General features: G+C 40.7%; 2 protein-coding genes across 2 annotated transcripts in view; both read right to left on the bottom strand.

Moving 5' to 3' along the window:
- The window catches only part of Mipol1 (mirror-image polydactyly 1), a 335,084-nt gene extending 324,951 nt beyond the window's left edge, over window positions 1-10,133 (bottom strand). Inside the window, exon 1 of the mRNA NM_001399384.2 lies at window positions 9,954-10,133. The gene's annotated coding sequence lies outside the window, so the exon portion shown is untranslated. The remainder of the gene's footprint in view (window positions 1-9,953) is intronic.
- Prps1l3 (phosphoribosyl pyrophosphate synthetase 1-like 3) lies at window positions 1,924-10,110 on the bottom strand. Its single transcript, NM_001009694.1, has 2 exons — window positions 9,954-10,110; window positions 1,924-3,506 (listed from the first exon to the last, which is right to left on the bottom strand). Exon 2 carries the CDS (start codon window positions 3,275-3,277, stop codon window positions 2,321-2,323), a length of 957 nt encoding a protein of 318 aa, NP_001009694.1. The 5' UTR covers window positions 3,278-3,506; window positions 9,954-10,110; the 3' UTR covers window positions 1,924-2,320.
- Window positions 10,134-25,887: the final 15,754 nt, after the last annotated feature.

Raw genomic sequence — 25,887 nt, 5'->3', positions numbered from 1 at the left:
TGCAAGCACTAATCAAGACAAAGTGAAATAAATGAAAAAACACTACTCAATCTAAAATAGTATATAAAAGCATTAAACACCACCCAGCCATAAATGAAAGGTTCTAACGTTCTAACTTATAAACATCAAACATTTCTGTTGAAAACTGATGAAAAGAAGCTGGAAAGGCAGCTCAGTAGTTAAGGGTATCTTCTGAGCAAGCGTGAGGACGAGTTTGGATTCTAGCATTCACATAAAGTGGAGCATCCTGGTGCATGCCTATAACCCAAGCCCAGAGGTGGATGGAGGCCAGAAGACAAGTCTAGTTTTGCTGACCTGCACCTAGCTGAGCAAACAGGAGGCCCAGGGTCAGGGAAGAACCCTGCTACCAAAGAATAGAGAGCAATAAAGGAGGACACCTAACACACAGGTGTATGCATAAACACACATGCAGACACAAAGGAATGAATAAAATCCCAAGTATTTGTAAATGTGTAACTTAGAGAACAATGTAACTGTAGTTGTATGCTTCACCATCTCTTAGAAAACAGGAGAGTAAGACCCAGATGCATTATAGAAAAGCTAATAATATGAATGATAAAGACCAAACTTGATCTTAGAATTGTCTGCTCAATTAGGCTGTAACCTTCAGCCCTGTGTTTTGTCTCTACATAGCTCAGTTTTAACATGAATCTTATTTTCAGTTTTGAGTCTCTCACAACTTGAAAACCTCATAACCCCTGGTTTGCCTTCATGATTCTGTCAGTGGGTTTAATCATAATTCCCTGTATGTGGATATTTTCATCCAGTGACTCTGACCCTACTCCTAACTGTAACTTCCCTTGTCCTTAATAGAGCCTAACTCTATATTTGCTTTTCCCCCCTACTGCAATAGCTTCTGAAGAAAAATTGCTGGCAACTTCACTGCCCAGTTGGCTTTAGAATACTGTCCCCCTGAAGGCAAATGTATTAAGAACTTACTTGTCACACAATGGGCTCTAAAAGTGAATGAATCTTGAGAACTCTTAGAGGAAGGGCCTGAACTGAGGAATGGGTCACTCAGTTCAGCCTTTGAAGGGTGCATGCTGTCCCCAGACTTTCCCCAGTCTCTGCACTTCCCTGCCGTCTTGAGGTTAACAGTTGTGCTCTCCCTATCATCCTCTCCTAACAGAGAGTTTTTTAATCTCCATCCAGGATGGAGCCCAGAACTAAGAAGCCAAAATAAATCTTCATTTTTCTTGGGTATTAATCTAACAGTGACAAAACCAGCAAACAAACATCGAATCTTGTCTTTTTTTTTCTTTATTTGCACACACAACAGACATTTTATTAAGTTTCCTCTAAACAAGACATAAGATCAAATTGTTTAGCAGAAATAGGTTCAATTGAGAGGGCAACAGATCCAAGGAAGATTAAAGTCAAATACTTAAAATAACCAAAAGGCACTATGACACCACCTAAAACCCACCACCTCAGAGGTAGCAGACTAAGGAAGACCACGCTACAGTAAGTTACCTAATGAGAATGTTAGCAGTTACTTAACAAGAAGCAAGTCTGTCTTACAAAAGATTTTGAAAATGATCACTGAATCCAAGGTATTTGGCCAGGAAAGGGTCAAGATAGCTGAAGGTGAAGCCACCTGGAAAGGAATAGGTATAGAAAATCCAAGCTAGAGTTAAACAGATGGCAATGGATCAGGCTTCTTCCTCCCAAAAATTAATTATTGCACTGAGCTGCTTGCCCCTGACTTACAGGACGCTCAACATCTCAACTATTTTTAAGGATGCTCAGGGTTCTTGGTGTAGTATAGCATAACCTCTGAGAACGTATTACACATGGGCTGGCTTTGTTGCTAGTTATTCAGAATGAAAATTCCAAAGCATTCACATGCAATGGAATATGAGCTTTGTGAATCTGGTCCTAAGAACCTTGTGGAATATTCTCTTTTTTTTTTTTTTTTTTTTTTTTGGGGGGGGGGGGTTCTTTTTTTTTGGAGCTGGGGACCGAACCCAGGGCCTTGCGCTTCCTAGGCAAGCGCTCTACCACTGAGCTAAATCCCCAACCCCTGGAATATTCTCTTAACAGTCTACACAGCTGAGCTTAACTTAAAGCTTCAAGGCTCACAAAGTAAAAAAAAAAGCCAGGATACAACAATGCAGGTAGAGCATACTAGCAGTCAATAGCAATCCGCCTATCTCCAATGTAGGATAAATGCTAATGTAGCTAATATGGGGTGTAAAAAACTATGCTAAAGCAAGGTGGGTCTTCTGCTGAACTCAATACTAAGAAAAACAAGGGGTGGGGGTGATTTTATTTTCAAAATGTTTCAGAAGTTATTATATTATAGAGGAACATGGCTGAACAGGTAGGAGACAGATTCTCCGTTGTGGGTTCTCCTGATGGCTTCTGCAAGGATCATAGAGATGTCAATCACCTGGATTTTGGAGCAGTGTTTCATCTTATCCTCCTGAGGTATGGTATTGGTAACTACTACTGCTTCGAAGCATGCATTGTTGATGCGAGAAATGGCTGGGCCAGAAAAGATTCCGTGCGTCAAGATAGCATAAACTCTGGTAGCTCCAGCTGAGAGAAGTTTGTCAGCAGCATGACAGATTGTACCACAAGTGTCAGCCATGTCATCCACAAGTATAGCCACACGATCCTTCACATCTCCTACCAGAACCATGCGGTCCACTTCATTGGCCTTCTTCCGTTCCTTGTGAATCAAAGCAAAATCCACATTCAGTCGGTCTGCAATGGAGGTCACTCTCTTGGCTCCACCAGCGTCAGGTGAGACAATAGTACAGTTTTTCCACTCAGATATGTTCTCCCGTATCCACTTTAGGACAGCTGGCTCTGCATATAAATTGTCCACTGGGATATCAAAGAAACCCTGAATCTGAGATGCATGTAGATCCATGGTGATAATATGATCAGCACCTGCTACAGATAGCATATTTGCAACAAGCTTTGCTGAGATGGGAGCCCGGCTTTTATCCTTCTTATCCTGCCGGGCATAAGGGAAGCATGGGATGACCGCAGTAACCCGGCTGGCTGAAGCAATCTTGCAAGCATTAATCATGATCAAAAGCTCCATTAGATTGTCATTTATCTCACCACACCCACTCTGAACAATGTAGACATCCTCTCCACGAACACTTTCCCCAATTTCCACACAGGTCTCCTGATTGCTGAATTTCTTAGTCACCACCTTGCCCAGCTCCAGGCCTAGGCGGTCAGCTATTTTCTGGGATAAGTCCTGGTGGGAGCTCCCACTGAAGATTTTGATATTTGGCATCTTGGGCAACTAACCAAACGTGCTCAGTGCTCAGTAGTCACCACCACTGCCTCTGCTGCTGCTGCTGCTCCAGCTGCCTCCGCTGCTGCTCCAGCTGCCTCCGCTGCTCCTGCTGCTGCTGTCGCTGCTGCTGCTGTTGCTGCTGCTGCAGCCACCAACACTGGAACAGAAGTCAGCAGGGAGCCTGAACACCAACAGTACCGCTTTGCTACTCCGCCATCTACAAAATCTTTTCAAGCACATACACCACATTTTTTTCTGGTCAACCAAACAGACCTGAATATATTTGTCAGAACTAAAATCATAAAAATGGGTATTTTTTACAACTGAAATAAACTAGAAATCAAGAACAGAAAGATCTAGAAAAATCCATTAGCAAACTCATAGTTCAAAACATAAGCTAAATCTTAAAATATTTTTAAATAAAAATGGTAAGATGTGTTAAAATTTGTGATGATGTACGTAACAGATCAATCTGTATGAAATCTATAGCACTGAGTTCATAGACTTAAAAGGGAAGACTCATCAATACTTGAGCCTCCAACAAAAAAAATAAAGGAGCATAGGTCTCTTTATCAAGGCCACAGTGGATATCTGAAGATATCCATGAGTATATATATATATATATTACAGTTTACTATACATACTTAGTTTTAGTAAACCTAAGTACATTCAACCTAAGCACTTAGAAAATTAAGATACAGTAAAATGTTAATAGAACTAGAAATAATACAGATTAATCAGAATTGTATTCTACAACCTTCACTTTATTAAACTAGCATAATCTCTAAATGAATTCTAAATTCTTGTCCTTATAGCCATAGATAAGACACTTCTCTATGGATAACTTCTCTGCAAGACAGACCAGTACAGAAAACCATACCTAATCAAAACACAGGGTTGCTGAGATAAAGATAAATCTACAAAACAATTCCTGCCCCTAAGGCTCAAGAATCACTGAGGAGGAAAGACTGTAAGAGTAAGAACAAGAAATTTTCGCTGTGAGATTGTGCCTCCTAAATATCAGAAGCTACAATTATCAAGTCTCACCCAACATGGCTGCCTAATATGATCTGAACAAGGATGACACCAGGCAACAAAGAATGCAGAGAATGAAAGTCTTCCGAGGGAATATCGTACCAAATGGAACATACACATAAATAACATTATGCAGACTGAGCAGATTGTATTATTTATTTGAGAAAGAGAAAGTGAGAAAAAATTTTTAAAAAGGTCATTAATTTAAAAGAAAGCCAGGATAAGAGTACAGAAGTTTAGAAGGAGAAAAGAAAAGGGGGAAAAATGTAATGTTATTACAAACTTTGAATTTTTTTTTCCCCAAGACAAGGTTTCTCCATGTAGCTCTGGCTATTCTAAAACTCCATCTGTAGACCAGGCTGGCCTTGAACTTAAAGATTCATCTACCTCTGACTTTGGAATACCAGGATTAAAAGTATGTAAAAATAACCCCTAAAAATAATCTAAAGTTTATTTTAACATATAGAATGTTTAAGTTTTCCACTTAATATTTTCTTTTATTAATCTCAATAAAAGACTTTATAAAATAAAATTATAGATAAAGGTGCTGACAAAAAAAAAAACCCTCTCATTTAAAACTAAGCAATCAGTACTAGCTCAATAACAAGACAGAAACCCAGAAGAGTCTGTATCTATTTACAAAATCAAATGCATAATGTAAAAAGTCTGATAAAGAAAATTTGGGCCAGGAGATTATAAAATCTCTTTAATAACCTTAATTGCCTGCCCATATTTCTTGGGAGAACCTCTAATCTAAATTGTTTGTTTTGGGGTGTGCTATACAACTGTCAATCCTAGAACACTGCCTTGGTCTTTTCCTGGGCCACACTACACTTTCTGGTATTTCTGACATTTTTTCCTGCTTTATTTCAAGAGAATCAAACAGAATTTTCAGAGGCTTTCTATCTAGAAATGTCCTTAGTCTGCATCCACCTTCCTGATTCCTGAATTTCTGCTATAGCTTGGGGGGGTCTAAAAAGTCTTGTCCTTCAAAACTTTCAAATGGCTCCAACATTGTATTTCAGCAGCTGACAGTACTAGCAAAGACTTGGGCTAGCACACTCTAAGCACTTGTTTTTATCGACAGCCATTGTTAAGTCTGGCCTTCCCTTTTCATCCTGATGTTAGCAACTTTCATTAGCATGTGCCAATGCAAAGGTTTTTCTTGTTTAAGTACAAGATCAGGAAAAGAAGACAGAGTAGTACTACTAGTTTTTAATGAAAACTTTGTTTGAAAGGAGTTTGCCTTAAAAAGTTTAAACTAAATATTTATACATTATAAAAACAATGCCATTTCAGAGAAAGAAATAATTCCCCCAAACATGTACTAGGGCTCTAAATGTGAACTTTTTGAGTCCACAATTTTATTTGTGGAAAACTAACTTCTCCCAAAAGGCAAAATATTTATTTATGTACAAGAATATAAACTACACTGCTGTTTATAAAACTAAAACATTAGCACATACCAATGCCCATGTAGGAGATAAAGGATGTTATAATCTTTATGGTATCCAGTAAAAGAATGCTAAAGTATATGCAACATCTAAAATAACAAGAGTACAAAAGGTACAACAAAAAATGTAAATAGTGAGATGAGCCACTTGGATAAATTATTTAGTTAAGAACATGAAGCTGATCCATTGAATTTCAGAATATCCAACTGTGGGGCTGGAGAGATGGCTCAGCAGTCAAGAGCAAAGGCTGCTCTATGTGGGGACCAGTACACTTCCCATCATCCACATGGTGAATCCAATGCCCTTCTCTGGCCTCTGCAAACACCAACCAGGCTTACATGCTACAAAGACAAACATGCATGCAAAATATCTACACACAACATAATTTTTAAATGCTCATCATACATCCAATTATACACAAGAGAAACAAAAGATGGCTGAAACAACTACATCAAAAGAGAAAAACAAAGTGGAGATTGGAAAAGGCTCAAGAAATATGCTAACTGTCTGGCATGGTGCCACACACCTTTATTCCCAGCACTTGGGAGGCAAAGGCAGGAAGATCACCCAAGGTTCAAGGCCAATCTGCTCTTCATAGCCAGTTCCTGAACACTTAAGTCTACACACAGAAATTTTGTTTCAAATAATAAACAAAAATTTTAAAAAGGGCTGGAGAGATGGCTCAGTAGTTAAAAGAATACTGGTTGCTCTTTCAGAAGTCCTGAATTCAGTTCCCAGTAACCATATTATGGTGGCTCACAATCATCTGTAATGAGATCTGATGCCTTCTTCTGGTGTGTCTGAAGACAGCTACAGTATACTCATATAAATAAAATAAATCTTAAAAAAAATTTAAAAGAAATAAATCAACAAAATATAGTATGGTATCATCTAAACTGGTTCCTATAATGCAAAGAGATTAAAAACAGAAAAAAAAATTAGATTACAATTTAATAAAAAGCAATATTCACTAACTACAACTGTGTCTAGTCAATGTACTTACAGTTTATATATAAGCATTCAGTGTATATCTTGACTATCAGTTTCTCACCAAAGCCAAAAAATCTTAAGGTGAACAATATAATCACTGAACATTATGTTAACATTAAAGGTATTATCCAGGGAATACAGAATTCTGGAAAGATGTTCTTTGACTTTCCAGATGTCAAATGTAGTTCTTTGGACTACATCCTGATAAATATACCAAAAATGCATGTAATACACACCTAAGTCATCAAATCCCTGAGCTGAACACAATGTACCAAAGACCACTAGTTGTTGGTTCTCCTGATACCACCTAGGAATTGCAGCTTGCAGCCACCACCCAGTGTCATGAATAACAGTAACTTACCGTGTCTGTCTACCCCTAGCCTAAATAAAGATTAAAAATACAAATGCAAGATACCACCTCTATTGACTACCAGTTTCTCACCATCCCAAAGCCAAAAAATCTAAAGGTGAACGACTGTAAGTCAGAGACAATATATACTATTTTTTTTTTAGCTTCTCAACAAGACACACTATTTTAAAAGTTTTTCTTAAAAAATTCAGACAAGGCTTTAAAACAAAAAGTATCACTAAAGATGAAATGAATCACTGATAAAAGAGGATGTCTAGCTTACAGAAAAATAGATTAATCATGAAGCTATATACTATGAAGAGCATGACCTCAAAAATAGATATGTACATACACACATGTATATATGTGTGGATGTGCGTGCGTGCGTGCGTGTGTGTGTGTGTGTGTGTGTGTGTGTGTGTGTATATGACTAGGTGGGTAGGTATCCAGGGAGAAATAGACTCCATTATTACAAAAGGAGTCTTAACATAGCAAATTGTCACCACTTACTACTACTAACACAGAGATTTATACATATATGAATTGTTAATAGGAGAGATTGAGCAACAGCATTAATAAGGCACGTATAAAACAATCCATATCACCTGTGCAGACATGTTTTGTAAACAGCTATATACAGAAAAGTAACAATTTTAGTGGTTATTCATTTGTTCAGAAAAAAATGTCCATGTTTTATATACTTCTATATGAACCATATTTCACAATAAAGTTTTTTAAAGTTATCATTTTTTTCTCTTTTTCAAAGTTCATTCCACAGTAGCAAATCCTACAAAGATACAAAAATACAAAGAAGCACTGTGAGATGGTGCTCTCATTTAATCCCAGGACTTGGGAAACAGAGGCAAAATTTCTCTGAGTTCAAGGTCAGCTTGGTCCACATAGCAACTTCTCAAACAGCCAGGACTAAAGCCAGACTGTCTTGAGAGAGAGAAGAGAGACAGGCAGATACAGAGACAGAAACAGATGTTGGCATGTTTCAAGAAGAAACAAGAAAAATATTCAAGATTATAAACTACAGTAAACTGAACCCTGTTATAGTCTAGTTATTTCCAAAATGTATAGATATTAAGCAAAATGGAAGCAATCTCAATGTACATACACAAACCTAATGCACTACTTTAAATTTAAAAGAATATACCACATACCTATATATATTAAAATAGAGTAAAACCTAAAAGAATACTTCCAACTTTAGCAAAAATCACAACCAGATTTCCTTTTAACAAATGCCAAAAGTAGTTCTATGGAAAATTTGTCCTATTAGTCAACTATTAAAGAGAAAGTCCAAATCAGCTACCACGTTAAAGTAATAATCTGTTGCTAGAATAGATTGTGTGTGTGTGTGTGTGTGTGTGTGTGCGCGCGTGTGTGTTTCCAAAACAAAAAATGTGGTATATAGTTATGGTTAAATTTAATTATTTCAAGACATAAGATAATTATACTTCATGAAAATACAATAAACTGTACACACAACTTAAGCACGTTTCTATGTTTATTAAACTTTTAAATTTATCACGCAAAGATTTTTATTTCATACTCTACCGTTGAAGAAAAATAATGTACATCTACTCATATTTGCTTGTCCATCATTACTTTTATCTAATGAAATAATTCATATTATCTCACTTTTTCAAAATTAGCCTCAATTATTGCTACACTATTTACTAGGATGCAATCTAGTTTGGTTTCTTTTGCTTTGACAAATGTCATGACCAAAAGCTAACACGGAGGGCTAGCATCCATCACCCAGGAAGCAACCAAAGGAGCTGGAGGATAGAACCTGGAAGCGGGAACTGAAGCAGGGACCAGGGAGTTACCCTTACTGGCTTGCTCTCCATAGCATGCTTTGGTTTTCTTCCTTATACAAGTGAGATCCAACCTGCTCAGGGTTGATAAAACACACAGTGAGTGATCTGGGCCCTCTCACCTCAATCATTAATCAAGAAAATGTCCCCAATTTGATGGAAGCAATTCGTCCTTTGATCTACCCTCCTCTAGTCATTCTAGTGACTTAATAATATAGTAATATCCAGTGCAGGATGATAGCCTATGTAACGATTACGTAACTGTCCTTTTATCTGAGGTTCACTCCAGATGGCAGTAAGAAACTTTGCAAAGTGAGTAACTTGTGATACAGATTAAAGGCGTCCTTCCTTAGCTGTCTATCTACCACCACCGGGAATTATTTGACATAAAAATGCTCAAAGGGACCCTTCCAAAGGCCTGTTCTCTTAGAAACACGCGTTTCTTATATCACCACCCTAGCCTATCCTGCTATCTTGCAATCTACTCGACTTGAAGTACTTCACCAATACCGTAAGGTGGTGTCATCCTCCAGTTAGAAAAGCCAGTTTTTGGATGTAGTGAACCCAGAGTATGCAGTTGTATCTTACTACAGTAGGCACTGGGCATATTGAGCTACACTGCGGTTTTGTCTCGCACTATGAAGGGTGAAAGCTATGAAGCGCTAAAGTGTCCCGGAAGGGCATAAAGTGAACCCACGGTCCAGCCAGGACTGAAACCTTAATTCCTCACAGCTTGGAGGAAAAACAACCTACACTTCTCAGTGTTCGGCCTTTTTAACTTTTGAAAGACTACACGCCATGATGCTGAAACCTGGAGGAGCGGCGTGTCACCTGTGAACGCCGCGACGCGGGCTACCAAAGGTGGCCGGCACTCTCGCGGTCAATTCTTAAGCAAGTACTCCTGCATCTCCAGGGGCCGCGGCCGGAAGTCCCGATCGGGCTGCAGCCCACTCTGAGGTTCTCTCCCTTCCCCTTCCCCTTCCCCCTCACCCCCTACCGCTCCCGGCCCACGCCGTTACCTGTGGAGCCACGGGATCCTTAAGGGCCCACTCCGCTCACGCAGTTCGCGGGTCCTGTGGCGCCGCCACCGAGGGAGCCAATCGCCGTGCGCCCGCTGCGCGCCTCTGAGTGACCAAAAAGGGCGGGGTGGGCGAGAGGAAACGTGCTGCACGCACGCGAGAACCCGCGCGGACGAGACTGCACGCACCGAGCATGCGCGAGCCCGGTGGCTGCAGGGGGTGGGGCGGGGCGGCGGGGCGGGGCGGGGCTTCCGGCGAGCTCGCGGACCTACGGATTGCTCCGGGAAGCAGGAGGAACGTGGCCTGGAAGTCTTGTTCGATGGGAGGGGCGGGCAACTACTCCGCGCTAACTCTGCAGAAACGTGTGGTTCGTGAGCTCAGCCTCCCGTAGAGGATCTTCACTGGGCAAAACTGTGGTTTCCGTTTGCGTGGAGAGATTTGTGGCGACCGGAGGAAAGGTCCTGCGAAGTGAGCCAGAGTGAGACCTAGATGTTGGCCAAAGAATTCAGAAAAGCCTTAAAGCTGGTGACATATTTACTTCAGGACTAGAAAGAGTGTACTCTAGACTATGTGCGTTCTCAATGTTCAATCTCAGAACTAAAAAGAAAAGCCTAAACGCCAGGATTATTTTTATTGCAAAACATAGGTTTTAGCATTCTAAGCTCTACCCCCCCCCCCCCAGTTACCAGCCAACAGCCAGGTATGCCTGATACTATAAATGAGGCTACTTGCCCCCTCTTGCTCTTACCCTCTTCCCTCTTTGTTCCTTCCCTCCCCATTCCCCTCCCTATCTCCACGGGATTATGGCCGGCTTCTACCTCTCCCTCCCTCTTAACTCCCCTCCCCATGCTCTGAATAAACTCTATACTAAGGATTGTGTGGCTGTTCCCTCAGGAGGAATGGATGTCTCAGCATGGGCCGGCTGAGGCACCTCCTTTCCTCATGCCTCACCATACCTCCATAGAACATACCCCCACCCTTTATCTTTTTATAAGCATATGAATAGGAATAATGTGGAACTATATTGGAACTGATATAACTGGTGTTTTTCTCCTTTTAAAGAGAGAAGTGGTGTCCCCAAGCTGCCCAATCTGATCTAGAACTCCTACATCCCACCTTAGCCTCTTTGCTGGGACTACAGGTCACTGACGCTCTGGTGGTTTAGTATTGAAATATTAAAGTCACTTACTTAGTATTTTCTATTCACTGAGGGCATACTGCATGCCAAGTAGTCTTCTGGATGCTGGGGTAACAAGATTACCGATAATAGTACTTTTTTACACCCCCAGCAGAAAATAAGCATAAGGTGGTGACAGCCACCAAACCTAATAGACAAAGTTAGTGAAAGACTTGATTTTGGCTTACAGGACAATAAGAGGTAGTGCCCATCATAGTAATGAAGGCAGGATGGCAAAGTGACCAGTCATCCCCAGTCAAAATGCAAGATAACAAGTGGAAAACAGGGATGGACTCCACAAGCAATAACCAGTAACCCATTTCCTCTAGCAAACGTTCACCTTCCAGAAGTGCCACATACTTCACCAAGTGATAGGAGGTATGAAGTATGAAGAAAAAGATGAGATGAACAAATTACTTGGAATAAATAGAGCTTAATACTCAAAGTTCTGTTACTTACGTAACTAATGACTACTACTCTGAAGTGCCTTTAAGTGCATTTTTAAATTTTACTTATTGCTTTACATTACCCAGAGTTGAGTCCTATTTTTATGAAATCAAAATAACATCAAAACTTTGGTTAAGGTGGTACACCTCTGTAATTCTGAACCTTTGAAGAATGATGGTGAATTCCAGAACAGCCTGAGATACATAGCAAAGCAGTTTCCAAAAATAAAAAGTGTCACTAACTTAAACATGAACCCTTGAATTGTATAAATTGTATGCTTCCAGTATACAATGGTGTTCTATCTGAGGGTTTACTGCTGTGAACAGACACCATGACCAAAGCAACTCTTACAAGGACAGCATTTAATTGGGACTGGCTTCTGAGGTTCAGTCCATTATCGTCAAGGCAAGAATATCCAGGCAGGCATGGTGCAGGCAGAGCTGAGAGTTCTACATCTTCATCTGAAGGCTGCTAGCAGAATACTGACTTCCAGGTAGCTAGGGCTTAAGACCCTTACCCACAGTGACACACTTACTCCAAGGCCTCACCTTCTAATCCCGCCTCTCCCTATGCTGAGCCATCCCATGTTCCAAAGAGAATAAGATAGCAAGGGAAGATCAGAGAAACACTGGAATTCAGCACAGCAGACAAAATCCTGACGCTCCATATTCAACAGCTGGAATTGTTGGACTCCAAAAACCGTGCACAACCCTATGGACTCTGGCTTGCCTGCCTACAGCCCATGTAGCCTTTTGTTATGGGCTGGCTCCCATCCATGCCTGCACCTTTCCTCAGTGGATGTCCCACAATCCTGTTATCTCCACTATCATCTCTCCAGCTTCTTGCAAGAGCATCTCAGGGTCTCTTCAGGAGTCTAGAGGTTTGTGCAGGCTTGTGCTAAAGTTCCAGAGAGCTGAGAAGGGCAGGCAATGTGTGGCATCTTTCATGTCTGATAATCAGTGCCACTTGGACAAAGCTGCCAAGTTCTTGGCCATCTTAGAATAGAGTTGCAGCAGCCACTGTGTACTTTTAAGACTGATCTGAGAAAACATTTTAAAGGGTGCTTATTTTATACAGAGAGTGACATTCTCAATTCACCCCCTCTATTCAGATGAATTTGCAAATTCGTAAGTCGTTGCCTTTGATGGTTGGGTTTTATCCACAGGTAACCTTTGATATTGTCCCAGTGCAGAGTAGATGTCTCTTCAGTGCCACAGATCTCTTTAATGATCATGGCTGCTGTCTTAGCAGCCATCTTGTCTGCCATTTGTCATACCTTTGTGTTCTGCTTCCTGCTCTTTCTCAGTGTGGACCTGAATAAAAGCAGTGAGCAATCATATGTAACAGTTGTGCTGTAGAGTCTTCATGTATGACTCCTGAAGCAGGAGTCACTCCCTGAGCCTCTGACTTCATTGCCTGCCTTTAGATCCCTTTCCCCTAACTGGGCCGCCTCATCTAGCCTCAATAGAAGCCATGCCTACTACTAGTGCAACCTGATATGCCAAAGGCTTGTGGATCTCCATAGGCATCCTGCCCTCTTCTGAGAAGGGGAGGAGTAGTGTCTGCAGAGGGGAGAGGGAGGGCATGGGAAGAGAGGAGGGAAGGGAAGCTGCTTCGATGTGGATGGAAAGTAAATATATATTTAAAGAGAAAAAAAAAAAAGTAGTGAACAGTAGGGACATTACATAGCCCTTTTCTGCTGTGACCAAACAGCCAACGAAAGCAACTTAGAGAAGGATTCTTGGCTTACAGTACAAGACCCGATAGTGCCCATCACGGTGATGAAGGCAGCATGGCAAAGTGGCTGGTTATCCAGCCAAAATGCAGAGAACAATGGAATACAGGCTCCACCACAAATCAGTGACCCACTTCCTCACCGTCCTAGCAAAGGTTCCCCTTCCAGATGGTCCGGATCGCCCAAACTCTAACAAGCCAGGCTGTGATTTTTAATAGGACAATTAGACAAGTAGTAATGAAAGGCAGGAAAAAAATGTTTTCAATGTGGACAGAATGTGAAGAGGAACAGAGATCCAATGACCTCTCCTCATTTCCCAAGTCTATCTCTACGGCCCTAATTAGAGGGCAACAGGTATGCAAAACTACGCAGGCGTAATCAAAGTGTGGATCATTCCTTCAACATCAAACTCTCCTGCAGGGCACTCTGTGAAGGTGATAGACCTGTGTGAATTCCTTCCTAGGAAACAAGATTATCTTCTAGCTGAAACAAGGGCTTTAGCCTTTGTCTTGCATGAGACTTCTGGGAAGATTCCAAATTCTTAGGGTCCGTTGCCTCAATAGTCTAGTAGCCAAGGAAAGGCACAAGTGTCTCCTTAGGATATTTCCATTCCTGCCATAACTGTGTCGCACCGGCATCCCATGCTACCGCTGGTGAGGCTCCGGCTGCCGGCCGCCAGCCTCTGTCTGTCTGTCTCCAGCCTGGCAGTCAAGCCAAGACCGTATTCTTTCCATTTAGCCAGGGCCTGTCTCATCCACGCTAAATTCCCATGGCTGACTGATGCCACACCAGTCCCGCTTCCAAATCACTGCGGCAGGCTGGGGTGTACTCTAGTACACCACACTCTGCCGCCATACCTTTCTCTGGAACCCAGTTGAGTCACCGCGTGAAGGCAAACACCACATAATCTTAGTTAGAATCAACAGGTACCACAATCCTATATTCTGTCTGCCTCCCTTCTCCCGCAGTCCGAAAAGGAAGTTCCTTTCTCCCACCTCCCCTCTACCTCATCCCAACTCGGAAGTCCCACCTACTCGCCCAGTGATTGGTCCCTTGAAATCTTTATTCATTAGGGGACAAAGTGTTCAAGCATAAGAGCCTATGGAGGATATTTCATGTCCAAACCACAGCAAGTGTAACGAGTGAGTTACTTGATGAAGATTTAAGGGAGTTTGTCAGCAGTCCAATATTCAATTCACATGTAATGTTGTGTTCTGGATTGGAATGAAGATAAAGATATGAGAGCAACATACAGTAAACACAAGAGCTACTATTAAAATTCCCAAATTGAATTGATTTGTGGTTGTCTTGCTTCAAAGCACCTATCTGTCGGTTCACAATAGTTATTCTACTAGATGCTTGCCAAGCAGACACCCCCTCACTTGCTCCCGGTTCCTATAAAATCTTGCCCTGATGAGGGTTCGAGGCTGTTCCACCTTCCCATCCTGCTGTGTCAGGATTGGATTGGAAGAAAGCCCAATCCTGAGCCTATTATAAAGAGACCTTAATGCGATTTTGCATCTGAAAAGGATCCTTGGTGGTGTTTTGCAGTTATCGGACACTTCCGGGAACAACAGAATCTCATAACATTCTGGTACATGCAGGTACCATTTTATAAATCATCAATCACCGGAGGGAGGGAGGAAGGGAGGGACGGAGGGGAAAGAGACAGGGAGAGGAAAAGGGGAACATGATCAGGTATGGGAGGAGAGGGGCAGAACAGGACTGAAACCCTGAAGGCCAACAAAGAGGGAGACCCTAGAGGAAGACCAGCAGTTTCAACTAACCTGGACCCCCGAAATCTCTCAGACACTGAACCACCAACCAGGCAGTATATACCACCTGATATAAGGCACTGAATGGATTGCCATTAAAAATAAATGGATTTTATTTTGGATTAAAGTGAATCTTGTTCCTTCTAGATAAGCATGATATTATTTAGTGGACACATTTAAAGAGCTGCACTTGTAGAAAGTTTTCTTTAAGAAATATACAGAGACCTGGGAGGTAAGAGACTCTCAAAAGGAGGACCTTAGATGAAATGCCCTACAGTGGGGAGAGTTCAGCTCCAGTAGAAAGACAGGTCATCAGGTGGAGGGATGAGGTTGCCATCCCACAGTCAAAAACTCTGTCCCAGAATTGTTCCAGTCTGAAAGAACTGCAGGGATGGAAATGGAGAGGAGCCTGAGGAAAAGGAGGTCCAGTGACAGATCCAAAGTGGGATCCAGCTCAAGGGGAGGCCCCAAGGCCTGACACTATTACTGATGTGCTTACAAACAGGGACCTATCATGACTGCCCTCCAAAAAGGCCCAACAAGCAGCTGAAAGAATCAGATGCAGATATTTACATCCAACCAATGAACAGAAGCTGCTGACCCCTGTGGTTGAATTAGGGAAAAGCTGGAGGAAGCTGAGGAAGAGGGCGACTCTGTAGAAGGACCAGCATCTCAATCACCCTGGACCCTGAGATCTCTCAGACACCGGATCACCAACCAGGCAGCCTACACCAGCTGATATGAGGCTTCCAACTCATATACAGCAGAAGACTACCCGGTCTGGACTCAGAGAAAATGAACATAACCCTCGAGAGACTTGGGGCCCCAGGGAGGAAGGGCAGGTCTGGTGGGGCAGGGACATCCTCTTGGAGATGCGGGGGAGGGGAGTAGGTATGCGATGTGCAACAGTCAGAGGATGGACCAGAAGGGGGATGAAGTCTGGATTGTAAAAAATATAAAGAAACTAAAATTTAAAAACAACAAATCATCTTTTTTTTTTTTTAATACTTTTTGTCCGGATGAAGATCTAACCAGGATCCTCACGCATGTCAGAAGACTGTGTAAATCTGAGGTACCACAAACTCTCACATTTACCCTACTCACCAGGAGAGACAACAGTGTGCATGGTTCTACAAACCTACCCAATTTCCCAGAGCTAGTGGTCATGAATCTTAGAAGAGAACTTTGTACTTCCACCTCACTGGACCAGCATGATGCCTAATGCTACTCTACTTACCCGTATACCTACAGCAAGTGTAGATTTCACCCCTTGTCAAAGAAGTTTCTCTTTGCAGCAGCCTTTTTATTTTAAGGCAAGGTCTCGCTATAGAGTCCAGACTCAGCTTGAACACTCCTCTTTTCAGACTCCCTGGTGCTTAAGTACAAGCATACAGCACCATGCTGGGGTCCAGACTTTTTTTAAACAGTTTAAGCTTACAGATATTTGAACAAATCGTAGAATTCTTGTGTTTCACTTTTGTCTGTCTGTGTATGTGTCTGTTTGTTTTTTTTTTTTTCAAGACAGGGTCTCTTCCTATATCACTGGCTGTCCTGGAGCTCACTCCTAGATCAAGATAGGATCTACAGAGATCCTCCACCCTCTGCCTCCCAAGTGCTGGGATTAAAAGTGTATGACATCACTACTTAACTTCATGTTGCACTCTTGCCTTATAGTTTCCTGTATTATTAAGTCCTTTTGTTACTTTTATGTGTTTGTAGTAACTGATGAAAAAGACTGATACATTATTTAGTGGCTTGAAAAGGAATGGCCCTCATAGGGTCATCTATTTTAATGCTTGGTCATTAGAGATTTGCTTGAGAGTGGTTAGAAGGCCTTCTGGCATAGGTATGGCTTTGTTGGAGGAAGTATAGCATTGGGGGTGGGCTTTAGGGTTTCAAAGGCTAAAGCCAGGACTAGTGTCTTTCTCTTCCCACTGCCTGCAGATGCAGATGTAGAACTTCAGCTACCTCTGTAGCAGCATGTCTACCTAAAAGCCACCAGGCTTCCTGCCATGGGGATCATGAACCACACCTCCAAGTTCCAATTAAAGGCTTTCTTTTATTAAGAGTTGCCATGGTCATGGTGTCTCTTCACAACAAGAGAACACCAAGACACATTCTAACTAAAGTCCATGGTTTACATAAACTGTGCACATTCATAGGGTACTTTCATTGTGTCTGCTAATGCATTGTATCCTGTCGCCCTCATATCCATATGAGGATAGTTTCACTACCCTGAACTTTCCCTGGGTTTTGCTTGTTCATCCTTCTCCCCCCTCTCCGAGCCTCTGAATAGTACCGATCTTTAACATCACCATAGTGTTTGCCCAAATATAACAACATAATGCAGATGGAGTCACTGGGCAGACAGCCTTTTCAGACCAGTTTCTTCTTCTCTTTTTTTTTTTTTTTTCAGAGCTGAGGACCAAACCCAGGGCCTTGAGCTTGCTAGGCAAGCGCTCTACAGCTGAGCTAAATCCCCAACTCAGACCAGTTTCTTTAATAGAAAATATTCATCTAAGGTTCCACAGAAGCTTAAATTTTCTTCCCCCAGTTTGGCATTCTCGACTGGGTCTCATGTATACCAAATGGCCTGTAACATGCTATATAGCTGAGGATGTCCTTGAACTCCTGATGCTACTGCATCAGCCTCCAACTGTCTAGATTACAAGCATGTATTACCACACCTAGGATCCTATTTTCAAGGCTCAATAGCTTATTTCTTATCTTTTATAATAATATTTTCTTAGATGTAAAAGTGGGCTTTTCTATGTCCACCTCAGTTTCCAAATAATGATTATTCATTTATAAGCATTTAGCTTTATAGCTAGGTGTTGCTTTCCACTAGCTCGTAACTCAATTATCCCATTTATACCAAGCTAAGTCCTGCCACATGGCTAATTAGTTACCTGTCTGTCCCTCCTGGCCAGCTTCTCCCTCCGCCGGGTTGACTAAATCTCCAGCCTGACTCCTTCCTTAGTTCCTCTCTTTCCGGAAGCCCCACTTTACCATTGCGCTTTTTGCTAGAGGCCATAGGCTTTTTATTTTACCCAGTCAGAAGGTGATGGAGAACACTCAAAATACTAAGGCAGGAGATGCTTAACAAAACCAAAATCCAGCCTATAATCAGATCTCTGTTGGTTCAGAAATCAGCATTTGAATAATACAAGGATACTCTTTACCCAGTGCACAAAAACATTACTCCAACAGGTGTATGGTACAGAACAATTTGTTTTTCCAGCCACCTCCTGAAGGACATCTTGACCATACCCAGGTTTAGACAATTGTGAATAAAATTTCTACAGACATTTGTCTGGAATATGTGGAAATAAGTGTCCTATCAATCTGGGTAATGAAAACGGGACACGTTTTTCTGGACCACTTGAGCAGAACCACAGTCAGAGATCAAGTGTCACAAGCTTGACAAAGTCAAATCATAAATATTGTATTGGAACTAGAAGGCAGAGGGTTAAAATAAGGCATAACAATGAAACATTTGTCAAGTAGAGCCTTGGATACACCATCAAACTGAATTCCTTCTTAATGCAATTGAAAGCCACTGCAGGCTCACCATAGGAGATTGCAATGGTCTGCTCTATGTTATTAGGAAACTGTGGTGAATAATGAATAGAGAACAATCTGGAAACTTTTCAGTAATCCAACTAAACTATACTATGCCTCAAGTAATATGAAGATACTAGAGATAAAAGTTGACCAGACATGGATGTATTTTAAAGGTAAAATTTGCAATATGGCAAGATAGAAAGAGATTAGGAAATTTCTTCTAATCATAGAGATAAAATTTTTGTGTTTTAAAAAGAACCATTGGTTGGATGGTGATGTCATTTCAGAAATAGGAGAAGAAAGCAGAGGAAATGATTTGGTGAGCTATTATAAAAAAAATTATGCCAAATGGACTTTTATTTCTGATGATACCCAAGTAAGAATGTTAATACATATAATTGGTTGTTTAATCCTGGAGCTCAGGAAGGTCTTTGTTGTTTCCTTCTACATCTGGTAACAAGAATGATAGAGTCATCAATGTTGTATATTGTTTTTAACACAGGACCTAGATGAGATCACTTAAAGAGAAAATATGGGCTGGAGAGATGGCTCAGGGGTTAGGAATACTGACTGCTCTTCCAGAGGTTCTGAGTTCAAAAACCTAGCAACTACATGGTGGCTCACAACCATCTGTAATGAGATCTGACACCCTCTTCTGGTGTGTCTGAAGATAGCTAGAGTGTACTTATAATGTATAATAAATAAATACGTTTTTTAACAAAAAGAAAGAAAAAATACTTAGAAACAAAAGTTTCTGACACACTCTCTTGAGGATTCTAATTTTTTTGAAGATTACCTATAAAGGAGAAGGTTAACAGAGAAGACTAAGATTTGATAATTATCCAGAAAAGTATAGTGTCCTAGAAGCCGGAAGGATATAATACTGAAAAATAAATAAATAAATAAATAAATAAATAAATAAATAAATAAATAAATGGAATGGCTAATGCTTTCAAATACTGCTGAGTAATCAAATGAGGTCAGAGAAATAACCTTTGAACTTAGCAGCACAGCAGTGGTTGTTGACATTTCTTTTCATGAACTGTCCTGATAGAAAAACGCTGTAAAACTATGGGAAATGTAATAGGTGATGGTAGAGTAGAGATGATAAGATATATACACACATATATACACACATTATACATATACACTTACACATACATAGCTTAGATTTTCTAAACCACAGACATTGTACCTGGTTTACCCCACTAACAGAACTCCAGGTTTATTGTGGGTGACAATTTCTTGCACTAAAGGAAAAGTTAAGTGCTCTGTTCTTTATCTCAAAATTAGCCTCTTCCCATTTTATTAAACTTGGGGTTCATTGCTAAGGAATGGACAGTAAATGAAAGCCAAGTTGAGGGTTATCAAAATAAATAAACTTAAACAAATCTGTAGCTGGTAATGAGATTAAAGCAGTAATTTAAAAAATTAAAATATTCTAGAACTAGATAAAGCCACTGCAGAATTTCACCAAGCCTCAGAATAACTAATACCAGTACTACTGTGATTATTGTGTAAAACAGAAAATGAAGAAATGGCTTTAAACACTCTGTGAACCCAGTGTCATGCTGACACCAAAACTGATAAAGATACAACAACATCTGCAGACTGATAAAGAGGCAAGCATCCTCAATAAAATACTTGCAATCAGAATGCAAATAGGTCATTCATTATGATCAAGATGACTTCATTTCAGTAATGTGAGATGATTTGAAACATATAAGTCAATAATATAATTTATCACATAAACATACTCAAAGACAGAAATCACACAATCATCTCGATAGATACAGAAAAAGCCTTGTCAGAATCCAATATTCCTTCATGATAAAGCCCACTGAAAGGCTAAGGATGGAGGGGGTATAACTACAACATAATAAAGAGTACATATGACAAATTTATAGCAACTATCATGTTAAATAGAGAAAAATTCAAACTTTCTCACTAGGATGGGGGAAAAAGACAAAGTTGTCAACTCTCTCCAGTCCAACTCAATGTTGTGCTTGAAGCTTAGCTCGATCAATAAGAATAGACTGAAACACTGAAAGGTTGCAAATAAAAAAAAAAAACAAAAGACAAACAAGAAATCCAAGTGTCTCTGTTTGAAAATGATAGGATTTTATAAATAAGAAATCCAAAACAATCTACAACAACAAAAAACTCTTATAGCTGATAAGCATTTTCATCAGGATGCAAAAGTAATACACAACACAAAACTCAGTCGCTTCCCTTGGCCTGTGCTTCTAATTCCAGCACTCGGTAGGCAGAGGTGGGAATCTTTGTGAGTATGAGGCTGGCTTGGTCTGTAAAGCCAATTTCAAGTCAACCAAAGTTACATAGGCATTGCCCCTCCCATCAAGATACACACACACACACACACACACACACACACACAAACACTCACATCTTATATGCCAATAATATATATTTGAGGAGAAATCAAGGAAATAACCCTAATCACAACTGCTACAAAAATTAAAAAAAATACCCAGAAAAATAAACATAACCAAGGAAACTAAAGTCTTCTACAACATAAACTTTCAGACATGGAAAAGAGAAATTGAGGAAGTTACTAAAAGATGGAAAGACTGCTTTTTTCATGAGTTGGAAAAATTAATACTGTGAAATAATTATCCATCTGACCAAAATAAAACTACAATTAAGTGCTCTCTCATAACTCATTAAAAATTCCAAGGCAGTTGTTCATAGGCATAGAAAAAATCCTAAAATGTTAAGAGAATCACAAAAGACCAAAGATAACCTTGTGTTGAAGTCGGCTACCCTGACATAAATGTGGCCATTTTATTTCATGCTTGCCAGCCATTTCACATTATTACTGAAGTTGACCATGTACCCTGTAATGGGTTCTTAAGAAACTTCACAACCATAAGCTCCACTTCGAACCAACCAGAATGAAGATCAGGTAGAACTGCTTTGTTAAGTTAGCCAAATAGCTTGAGTCAGATCCAATCACTGGGCCGCACTGTCTGCACCTGTAAATGAACTCACTGTGGGTTTTGACTTTACAAACTGTCCCTGGGAAACATTCATGGACACAGTCTTCGCTCTGAGTGTAAGGCTATACTATACCCCTGATCAGTCGTTCTAGGTGTGTGTGTTCAATAAACTATGCTTGCTTAAGTGAGATCAGAGTCTGAGTGATTCGTGTGACAATTCCTGGACCCCAACAAACCAAAACAATCCTGAACAAAAGTAATACTACAGGAAGAATCATACCTGATTTCAAGTTATACTACATAGCAATAGTAATAAAAAATAGTATTTATTGGTACAAAGCAGACATACTAGTGGAATAGAATTGAGTAGATAGATATAAGTCCAAGAAACTACCCTCTAATAGTTTTAGTTCTCAACTTTACCCAAACCTGGAGTCACCTGGGTAGAGAGAACCTGAAGGGTGGCTCTGATCAGATTGACCTGTGGCTATATCAGTAAAGCATTTTCTTCATTGCCAGTTGGTGTAGAAGGGCTCAGGCCACTGTGGGTGGGCTTAGGCTATAAAGAAAGTTAACTGAGCAAGAAGCATTGTTTCTCCGTGGTTTCTGCTTCAAGCTCCTGTCTTAACTCCCTTCAATGTTGAACTGTAAGCTGAAATAAATAACCCTTTCTTTTTTTTTTTTTTTTTTTTTTTTTTGGTTCTTTTTTTTCGGAGCTGGGGACCGAACCCGGGGCCTTGCGCTTCCTAGGTAAGCGCTCTACCACTGAGCTAAATCCCCAGCCCCTTAAATAACCCTTTCTTCTCCAAGTTGCTTTTGGTCATGGTATTTTATCACAGCAAGCAAAATCTACCTGGTTTTTTAACAAAGATGATAAAAATATATATTCAAGAAAAGACAGAATTGTTGCAGGATGTTTGATCACACTGTGAACCCGAAAATTGTGTTATTTACTGAAAAAAAATAAACAAACAAACAAAAAAAGCAAAACTCGTTGTGGTATGGTTCGTCCCTAGCACACACCTTTAACCCAAGAGCTTTCTGTAAACCAGGCTTAAATAAAGTCAACGCAATAAATAAATAAATAAATAAATAAATAAATAAATAAATAAATAAATAAAGTAAGTCAGTCAGTCAGTCAGTCAGTCAAGAGGCAAAGCAAGCAACCAGCCGACAGGGACTGAACATAAGTAAACAGAAAGGACGGACATTTCTGAAGTGTATTTTAGACAGTCTGAAGAAGGAGCCTTTATCCTTCTGAGATATCAGTGGAGTAGGAAGGTCAGCTGGGTGCTGTCTCTCAGAGCTGGCAGGCTTCCACCAAAGCATCTGACTCCTGAATCACCATTTGGTAAAATCGTGGCAAAAAATGGTCGGGATTTTTTGTTTATAAAACAACACAGCAAAAAAAAAAAAAAAAAAAAAAAAAAAAAAAAAAAAAAAAAAAACACAGCATCTTCAACAAACTATGTTTTGAAAAATTGATATCAAAATGTAGAAGAATGAAACTAGATCTTTAACTTTCACCCTGCAAAGACTCAATTCCAAATGGATCAAGGACTTCATCATGAGACCTGATACTGAGAAACTACTAGAGAAAAAGCAGGGCGTACCCTTAAACATACGTAGATGGGGGATTTTCTGAAGGACTCTTGTAGTCCAGGAAAGCAGGACCAACAATCAACAAATTAAAGCTTAAAGCTAAAAGGCTTTTGTACAGGAAACCAAAGACTACTAAAAATGTAGCCAAAATTGTAGGTCAGTGAGCTTTGAAAGGTACCCTGATTCCTGATCGAGATAGGTCGAATCCCCTGGGAGACCCTAAGGGACAGCAGGCACATTTCTAGTCTCCCAGGAAATCAGGACCCTCTCCTGTAGCTGCAGCTCCTCACAGCCCCGTAGACAGATCAGTCATGTAGGGCAACGCCCCAATCCCCTCCTCCACAGGTGAGGACGTGACAATGGTCACGGAGGCTCAAGACAGATCAATCATAGAAGCAGGGCCACGCCCCTGAATATGTAGATGAGGTCCTCCCAAGCTCTCAGGCCAAATCAATAGGAAGTACCTGTTGCCAGACCCTGACCTATCTAAAAACTGTATTTAAGAATTCTGTTCAGAAGGGTTAAAGGTGTGCAGGAATTATTCCATTGTCTGGGAGCTTCTGTCATAAGACCTGTAACACCGCCACTTGGGGAAGAGATCTGCTCTCCCGAAATCGGAAAGCGTGGCCAAAAACTCCCCTGCACCCCTTTCTGGCTAATTAGTCTCCTGCTGGCTCAGCCTGGCTGCAGCAACCAAAGCAGCAGCTGCGAAGGGAACAGGACCAGCAAGAGGCAGGGGAAGCAGTCCCCCCTCCCTGCCCCGAACATAACCAGAGCACCTAGCCAGGCCCTAGATAGCAGGGGAAAGCTCCCAGCGTGCAGCACCACACAGAATGGTGAAAAATCTTTAACAGCTATATATTTGACAGAGGGTTGGTTTCTAGAATATATAAAGAACTCAAGAAACTAAATACCAAGAAAACGACTCGGGCTGGAGAGATGGCTCAGTGGTTAAGAGCACTGACTGCTCTTCCAGAGGTCCTGAGTTCAATTCCCAGCATCCACATGGTGGCTCAAAACCATCTGTAATAAGATCCGATGCCCTCTTCTGGTGTGTCTGAAGACAGCTACAGTGTACTTATATATAATAAATAAATCTTTAAAAAAAAAGAAAACGACTCAATTAAAAAGGGAGCAACGAGGGAGTGGGGATTTAGCTCAGTGGTAGAGCGCTTGCCTAGCAAGCGTAAGGCCCTGGGTTCCGTCCCCAGCTCCGAAAAAAAAGAAAAAAAAAAAAAAAGAGCAATGGATCATAACAGAGTTCTCAGAGAAGGAATACAAAATGCTGAGTAACACTTAGAAAAGTGTTCAACATCTTTAACCATCAGGGGAATGTAGATTACAACTTTTCCCAATATTTCACTTCATCACAGTCAGGATGGCCACCATCAAAAAACAAATGACAGCAAATGGGGCAACAGCTATGAAGAAAGGAGTCGCAGCCATGTTGGAAATACCTTGGGTTGCTTTTTAAAGATCTAAAAACTGGGGCTGCAGAGATGGCTCAGCGGTTAAGAACACTGACTGCTCTTCCAGAGGTCCTGAGTTCAATTCCCAGCAACCACATGGTGGCTCACAACCATTTGTCATGGGATCCGATGCCCTCTTCTGGTATCTCTGAAGACAGCAGAAGTGTACTCATATATAATAAATAAATCTTTTTTAAAAAAAGATCTAGGGGCTGGGGATTTAGCTCAGTGGTAGAGCGCTTACCTAGGAAGTGCAAGGCCCTGGGTTCGGTCCCCAGCTCCGAAAAAAAAAAAGAACCAAAAAAAAAAAAAAAAAAAAAAAAAAGATCTAAAAACTGAAGTACCATATGACGTATCTGAAGAACTCAGAAAAGAGTGTATTCTTCTACAGACCTCATCTATGTTCACTTTCACTCTATTCATATTAGCTAGGAGATGGAGAAGCCTAGACAGCACCAACAGATAAATAAATATTCGTATGGTGCATATATACAGTGGAATTTTATTCAGGTAAAATAAATAAAATCATAAGTTTTCAAGAAAATGGACGGAAAGTAAATAAGGAAATTCCGAGTGAGATAACCAGGTCCAGAAAGTCAAAGGTTGTATATTTTTAATATGTGGGTTAAATATTGCAATGTTTTAAATTGGTTGTCTAAATTGGAATGTCTATTGGGTATCTACCTGGGAGCAAGAAAGAAAAAACTAAATGGCAAGGGGGTCAGGAGTACAGAGAGGCCTTAAGGCAGTTGGAGATTGTAGAACATAGATGTTATGAAAATAAAAGGAGGGAAAGTGAGATGTGACAAGGTTTAAACAGGGTGGGAGGGATGGGAGGGAATGGGTAACCAAAACTGATGCTCAACGGAGAAACCACGTAGAAACCCCCTGTGTCTTAATTTTAAAAACTCAATTTTAAAGACTTTGAATGGAGGCACCATGCATGGATTGATAATGTCAATACTAGAGGTATCAGTTAAAGCCTAATGTCAGATGTGGAGGACCACCCTAGGAGTTAATGACCAGGAAGGCTTCATGGCTTCCCCAAACCACACAGGTTATAGCTATTGCCACTGGCTGACCACCAGAACTACTTACTAAGATCCTATTTTGAGGACACGCCTTGGTCTCAGAATACAGAAAACTCATGCTGTAAATGAGCTGCAAATTTCCTCTTGCTGACCAGTAAATGGGGGAGGAAAGTC

Source organism: Rattus norvegicus, chromosome 6, assembly GCF_036323735.1.
Source record: "Rattus norvegicus strain BN/NHsdMcwi chromosome 6, GRCr8, whole genome shotgun sequence".
NCBI classification, from domain to species: domain Eukaryota; kingdom Metazoa; phylum Chordata; class Mammalia; order Rodentia; family Muridae; genus Rattus; species Rattus norvegicus.
This window is presented reverse-complemented; position numbering and strand designations above follow the sequence as displayed.